Source organism: Callorhinus ursinus, unplaced genomic scaffold, assembly GCF_003265705.2.
Source record: "Callorhinus ursinus isolate GAN/ISIS: 27379988/994484 unplaced genomic scaffold, GSC_fseal_2.0 scaffold2520, whole genome shotgun sequence".
In the NCBI taxonomy this organism is placed as follows: domain Eukaryota; kingdom Metazoa; phylum Chordata; class Mammalia; order Carnivora; family Otariidae; genus Callorhinus; species Callorhinus ursinus.
This window is the reverse complement of record NW_027399574.1, coordinates 747-7,457: the sequence shown is the minus strand read 5'-3', so window position 1 is coordinate 7,457 and position 6,711 is coordinate 747. Positions and strand designations below refer to the sequence as shown.

The window sequence follows — 6,711 nt, the reverse complement described above, 5'->3', positions numbered from 1 at the left end:
GCCAGCGCCCTCTCATTCCCCGCACCTGGGCCACCCTGCTCCCGCGTCCCCTCGTCCCGCGCACCCGCAGCTCCCCGGTCCCCACTGTCCGCACCTGCTAGAGCCGGCGCCCGCGACCCCCTCGCCCCTCGTTCCCCACCCCCGACGCGCGGGCCCGGCGCCGCGCTGACCCAGGTAGTTCTCTCTCTGCTTGTCGGTCTTCACGTCCTCCCAGTTAAACTGGTCCTGCCCGCCGCGCACGCCGCCCCGACTGGAGCCGAACATGGTGCCAGGCCGTCCGCCACCCCCCGGGCCTTCCGAAGCCCTGGCCTCGCCGCCCCGGGCGGCGCCGGCGCCGGCACCCGCTCCCGCGTCGCGCGCCTTGACGTCACCCCCGCGCAGGCCCGGCAGAGCCTCGCGCGCCTGCGCACTGCTCCCTCAGCGCCGCGCGCCCCTCCGCCCCGCCCCTCCCCATCGGCGCGCCTGCGCACTGCCCGGGGCGGGGGAAGGCGTGGGCGTCGGCTGAAGCGGGACCTGAGCGCCGGGCCGGCACGACCCCTGTCGTTAGAAGCCACTGTGTGTGGGTGACGCCGGGGTGCAGGGGCAGGGCCCCGAGGTCGCGCTGCGCGTGTGCCAGGGCTGTGCTGGGACAGGGGAGGCTCCCGGCGAGTCCCGGGAGCGGCCGGCGGCGGGGCCCCGTCGTGCCCTCGGTCATCTTGGGGCCTCGGCTTCCCCGCGCGTGGTCCCTGGGTCGGGGCTGTCCCGCGGGGGCCCCAGCGTGGGAGGGCAGGGGGCAGCCACGGGCGCGCCCCTCCTCTGCAGAGCTGGGGAAGACCACCAGTGTCGCCCCTCCCGCAGGAGCTGCGGGCATGGCGCCCCGGGGGGCGGCCGTGGTGGGCAAAGCAGGGTCAGCTCGAGCTTGCTGCCCCTCCCGCCATCAGCCCCCGCCGCGGGCCTGGACACCGGGAGGCATCAGCGTAGACAGCGTCTGCAGTCCCCCAACCGGGTGGGGGACAGGGATTGGGCTCCAGGGACAGAAGTCTCAGGGACCTGGAAGGGCCGAGCGCAGATGGGCCCCTCCGCTCGACCAGACCGCCCAGACTCCCGGCGCTCTGCAGACAGACCGTGGGCGGCCGGTCCCCCTCGGCATCACCCAGTTATGGCCAGACCCCTCCCGCAGACCCCCCGCTCAGCAGGGCTGCACAGCTGGGGCGTTGCCAGGCCTGCGTTCAGCAACAACCCCACTGCGTGGCAGAATTCTGCGAGAGCCCCACTATGTGGATGAATCTCCTACCACCAGCACCCACCCTGCCTTGTGGCTGCCAATCCCCACGTGTCCGTGCTGTGCCCAATCTGTGCCCTGCTCCTAGACCCCTGCATCTGTGGCCGTGACCCCCCTTCGAGGAAACCCCAAGCGTGAGGACTAACTTGGTTCTGAAGAGCAAGTGCGTCTCCCCCAACGGGCTGGTGGCCGTGTGCTCGGCAGACCATCGGGGCCTGAGAGCCCAGCATGCGTCCCCGGCAACGACAGACACAGCCACCGCCCTCTCCTCGGTCACCGCCGAAGTGCCGGCCCTCCGGTTTCCGAGAGACAGCCTGACAGCCAGGGCCCCGCCATCAACAGGACACCCGGCAGCCCCAGGGCCCTGCAAAGGTGGGGACTTGCCCCCTTGGTCTTGCAGAAGCCTGGCCAGGGGGAAACCCACCCCCGAAGCAGAAAAACGGCACCTGACCCTACAAAGCCTGGTTTGCTGTCGCTTCAACACGCTACAAGCCGAGTGCAGGGAACGATGGGCTGATGGCGCCTTCCGCCGAGAGCCCCAGGGAGGCGTGGGGTACGCCTGACCCGGCTTCCCGGACACCCTGCCCCTCCCACCCAGCCCCGCGGCTGCTGTGCCCGGCCAGCAGAGCCCCCAGTGCCCGGGGGCTGAAGGCGGGACAGGGGTGAGGGGGCTCCAGGGCCCTTCCTCCTCCCACACTGTGGCTCGCGTGCCCTCAGGCCCTGTGCCAACACCACAGCCCCAGCCAATTCCGGGCCACCCGGTTGGCTTGGTCACCAGAAGGGAAGGCCACACGGAGACGGCTTTGTGAACACACCATTTAAAGACACACCCTCCCCGCCCAGGGCAGCTTCCGGGCAGGTCACTTTTTTGTCCAAAACCGCTTGTACCGCTCCTCGTCAAAGTCGTCACTGAGCTCTGGCTTCTCCTCCTTTTTCTTTCTGAGCTGGGTCTCGCGTTTCCGGAGCCGCGTCCGCCTCTCCTCCAGGGACAGGGTGTCCAGGTCCACGGGCATCTGCGGGGAGGAGCGTGACCACCGTTTGCTCGGAGGGCCCGGGGCCTTGTCCGTGTCCCTTCACCTCGTTCTCCACCAAGCAGCTGAGGGTGTTTATCTCCTGCTGGGTTTTCTCTCCCGTCAAAGCTGGCAACCCTTAAGCAAACTTTTCTGCTTGTTTCCCCAGCACTGACGCCTGTTCGACACAGGACTGCTCTTCGGTCCTGCCCCGCAGAGGGGACTCCACCCTTCCTTCCCCTCTCCTCATTCCACAGTTCCGGTTCATCGCTCGCCCTCCCTCCCCCCTCGAGCCGCGCAGCTGCGGCGCCGGGCGCCGTGGGAGGAGCGGCTGTTAGGGGCCAGCCCAAGACCTGTACCGCAGGGAGCCCGGGGCATACCTCCAGCATTCGTCGTGGTTCCCGATAGCGGATGTGGACGGTGGAGCCGTCCTGCTTGACCAGCAGCACAGGGTAGAGGCGTGCGTAGGTCTGTCGGTGCACACGCGTGAGCGAGGCTCTGCTGCTGTCAGCCTGCCGGGAGGACGTGTGCAGGCCTCGGCGCGCCAGAGCAGACCCTGTCAGCACGTGCTGCCGCAGCAGGCTGCAGACACACACACACTCCGGTCAGTGGCTGCTGCTGGCCCGGGCCATCCAGCTCCTACGGGGCACGCACCCCGAGTGGGGCATGGTCCCCAGCTCCCGCCGCATGGAAGAGACCACTGGGCCAAGGGCAGGAGGCTTTCAGACGAGTGAAGGCAGAGTCAGCAGCTGGGACCCCAGTGGGCTCAGGGTGCTGTCGCTGCACAGCTCAGGAACCAGACGCACGAGCGTCAGGCATGGGACAGACTTCCAGGGGAACCTGCACCTAGTCCTAGGCCGGGACCTCTGTCTCCCCCAGATTCACACATCGAAGCCCAACCTCCATGGCATGACATCAGGCACAGGGCCGGAGGGCCCCCGTGGTGGGACTGGTGCCCTTCTAAGAGCCAGAGAGCAGAACTCCACTGTGAGGACTCAGAGCCAAGAAGACAAGCCTCAGCACAACCCTAGTCTGCCAGCACCCTGAGCTCAGACTTGTAGCCTCCAGAACCCTGGAGAGGAGGCCGCCCGGCCGGTGGCACTCAGTTAGGGCAGCCTGAACAGACCAAGACACCTGCAGTCCACCTGGCTTCTGAGCGTGGCAGACACCTGGCCTTCCTGCACACAGCATGGCAAGTGCACTGAGGTGACGGGAGGAGAGAGGAAGCCCCGTGTGCGCCATCAGTGGGCCGCATGACCCCCAGTGTCCCTTTGAGCCCGGCTCTCATGCAAACTTGGATTCAGACCCCAGGCTGTCACACGGCAGAATTCCAGAACTCCCCAGAGCTGTGGGGCTTGCCCGGCGCTCTTTCAGGCACCCCCCACGTGCCTTTGCCACTATGCAAGCAGCGGCATCCAGCCCAAACCATCCCCATGGCCTCCCACCTGGTCCCCACTTTGGCTCCAGTCACGTCCCCATGCTCTCAGAACCTCTCCGTCCACAAGGCAGCCTGGCTGAGCGGTCTACAACAGCACAACCCCAGCCCAGCAGTACCTGCCTTGGGGGGGTGTTCCCACCACGCCCTGTACTTCCCAGCAGCCCCTCAGGCTGAGTAAGGATGTGTCTCCTCCACTAGACCTTACTGTCCTAGTGGCAAGAACACATCCTGTTTGCTGGGAAGTCCCAGAGCCTTAACTGGGCCCTCAATTTTGACAAAAGACCCCAGTCCCCACTGTTAGGGTCACGGAGATGGCACAGAGGAGACAGGTGGTAAACTCCGGCACCAGGGAAGCCTGCAGTCAGGCAGGCAGGGGAGGAGCGGCGCCAGGGAGCTCGGGACACAGCCACCCCTGAGAACCGTGGGTTGTCAGATTGGGGCTGGAAGTGAACCCTGAGAGTGGATGCTCCCTCCCCATTACAGCAGTTGTAACATGAACTTTCTTAGGATAAGGGCCCTACGTGGAACATTGCAGCCAGAGGCCCTTGCCTAGTTTCACACTGACCCACAGATTCAGGTGCCCCACCCGTCTCCCCCAGCTTCCACAGAACCCACTAGAAGCCTGCTCTCTTTACTTCTCTGGAAACGCTGCGATCGCACCGTACTTCTCATCTTGGGGAGGCCGGGGTGAGGGGAAAGGCAGGAAGGGGGCAGTTCCAGGGGGAAGAGCCGGAAGGCACGGCCTTCCCCAAGGACCCAGAGCCAGGCTGGGCTGCAGGATCTGAACAGGAACGTCCCACCACCACGTATTTGGTGTTAAGTACTCACAAACCCCTTATATTCCTCCCTCGACACCTGCCGCAGCGTCCATCCGTCCATCCGCACCTGCTCGTACCTCCTTCCTCCCTGACACCTGCCACAGCGTCCATCCGTCCATCCGCACCTGCTCGTCTGACACCTGCCACAGCGTCCATCCGTCCATCCGCACCTGCTCGCACCTCCTTCCTCCCTGACACCTGCCACAGCGTCCATCCGTCCATCCGCACCTGCTCGCACCTCCTTCCTCCCTGACACCTGGCACAGCGTCCATCCCTACCTGCTCGTACCTCCTTCCTCCCTGACACCTGCCACAGCGTCCATCCGTCCATCTGCACCTGCTCGTCTGACAGCTGCCAGAGCAACCATCCGTCCATCCGCACCTGCTCCTACCTCCTTCCTCCCTGACACCTGCCACAGCGACCATCCGTCCATCCGCACCTGCTCCTACCTCCTTCCTCCCTGACACCTGCCGCAGCATCCATCCGTCCATCCGCACCTGCTCCTACCTCCTTCCTCCCTGACACCTGCCGCAGCAACCATCCGTCCATCCGCACCTGCTCCTACCTCCTTCCTCCCTGACACCTGCCACAGCGTCCATCCGTCCATCCGCACCTGCTTGCACCTCCTTCCTCCCTGACACCTGCCACAGAGACCATCCGTCCATCCGCACCTGCTCCTACCTCCTTCCTCCCTGACACCTGCCGCAGCATCCACCCGTCCATCCGCACCTGCTCCTACCTCCTTCCTCCCTGACACCTGCCGCAGCATCCATCCGTCCATCCGCACCTGCTCCTATCTGTTCTCCAGGAAAACACACTGGCTAGGAAGGCTCCCCTTAGATGGCCCATGACAGCAGTCCCCAGGGGCTGAGAAGCCCCTGCTTACCCAAGCAGCCTGCCCATCGTGGCCATTCGTCCTGAGGGCCCCTGTGCCACGTGGAGGCTCGGGGTCAGCCACTGGCCTGGTGTGCGACCTGCCAGGGAAGAAAACAAAAGTTCTTTTCAAAAGACAGGGTTTTCCACCTAATTGACCTTCCTCGAACCCCAGGCAGGAAGAAGCCACAGACCCGAGTGCGTCCCCGCCAGTCCCTCCTGCTACCCTGTCAGGCTGTCGGCCCCGACGTGGCGTCGCACTGCGGAAGGGGTCTGAGTGCCGGACGCCCCAGCCTCTGCGTCAGTAAGCCTGCGGCCGGGCGAGACCCTTTCCAGCGCGTTCCGGACTCCGGGACGCCGCGTAACGTACACGGTGGGGGCTTCCCCAGGTCCCGCACTTCCCACAGCGGACAGCGGTGTCCGGATGGCAGGGGAGCCGGGACTGGGGGCCACCGCTATAAGCGCGGGGAGCCCGGAAAGCGTCTGCGCTGCGGTCTGCGCCGCGACGAGGCGGGACGCTGAAAGCCGAACGCCTGCCCGAGACGTCGGGCATTCGGAGCCCAGGGAGAGAGCCCTCCCCGCCAGGGTCCCCCGTCTGCGTGGGCAGGGGCTCCGCAGGCCTCCCGCCGCCTCCAGAAGCGACCCGGCGGGAAGACGAGAGGCTGGGAGACAAGCAAGTGGACGCGCCCCGTCGTGTCGCCCTCGAGGGTCGGCGGCTGGCGGCGGGGCCCGGCCCCCCCATCGGGGACGCCGCGCCTTCCGGCACCCACCTGCCCCCCTGCCTGAGCTCCGGAGCAACGCGGAGTGCCAGCGTCCCGGCCGCCCCCGGCCAGACGGGAGCGGAAGGGCCCGGGGCCGAGCGCACGGTCACGGCCGACCCGGCGCCCCGTCCTCCAGGGGCACGGCCGCCACGTCATCGGCGGGGGCTGCGTCGCGCGGCACTGACGACAGCCCGGGGGGCGGGGCGAGGCCGGCGCCGTGCTGTGGCGCGCACCTCTTCGGACGGAGGCCGGCCGGCGCGGCTCCATGACGTACTCCTCCGCGGGCGGGCGCGGGCGCGGGCGCGGCGCTGTGACGTAGCCCCGCGGGCGGGGGCGGGCGCGGCGCTGTGACGTAGCCCCGCGGGCGGGGGCGGGCGCGGCGCTGTGACGTAGCCCCGCGGGCGGGGGCGGCGGCGGCGCCCCTCATGCTGCGACGCCCGCTGGCCGGGCTGGCGGCGGCCGCCTTGGGCCGGGTCCCCTCGGACGGTGAGTGGCGGAGCCTCCCGGCGGGCGGAGCTCATGGCTCCCGGCCTGGGGCTCGCGTGGCGCG

At 67.7% G+C, this 6,711-nt stretch overlaps 1 protein-coding gene and 1 long non-coding RNA gene across 3 annotated transcripts; both read right to left on the bottom strand.

Annotated features, from left to right (window-relative positions):
- Positions 1-2,063: 2,063 nt before the first annotated feature.
- On the bottom strand, positions 2,064-6,329 carry MRPL55 (mitochondrial ribosomal protein L55). Its single transcript, XM_025865363.2, has 4 exons — positions 6,171-6,329; positions 5,414-5,501; positions 2,652-2,853; positions 2,064-2,274 (listed from the first exon to the last, which is right to left on the bottom strand). Exons 2-4 carry the CDS (start codon positions 5,437-5,439, stop codon positions 2,122-2,124), a joined length of 381 nt encoding a protein of 126 aa, XP_025721148.1. The 5' UTR covers positions 5,440-5,501; positions 6,171-6,329; the 3' UTR covers positions 2,064-2,121.
- LOC141372202 (uncharacterized) lies at positions 2,860-5,400 on the bottom strand. Of its 2 annotated transcripts, none has more exons than XR_012377495.1 (3): positions 5,109-5,400; positions 4,834-4,979; positions 2,860-4,783 (listed from the first exon to the last, which is right to left on the bottom strand). It is a non-coding gene; the product is annotated as an uncharacterized lncRNA (long non-coding RNA). The 2 variants fall into 2 exon arrangements; XR_012377494.1 differs by having other exon boundaries at positions 4,834-5,140; positions 5,257-5,400.
- Positions 6,330-6,711: the final 382 nt, after the last annotated feature.

What these genes read in the sequence shown, in the direction of transcription:
- MRPL55 (XM_025865363.2), bottom strand. Translation starts at nt 5,439, where the DNA reads ATGGCCACGATGGGCAGGCTGCTTGG. An exon ending in ACGATGGGCAGGCTGCTTGG is followed by an intron (nt 2,854 to 5,413) that starts GTAAGCAGGGGC and finishes GTGTGTCTGCAG; the next exon opens with CCTGCTGCGGCAGCACGTGC. An exon ending in AACCACGACGAATGCTGGAG is followed by an intron (nt 2,275 to 2,651) that starts GTATGCCCCGGG and finishes TCCTCCCCGCAG; the next exon opens with ATGCCCGTGGACCTGGACAC.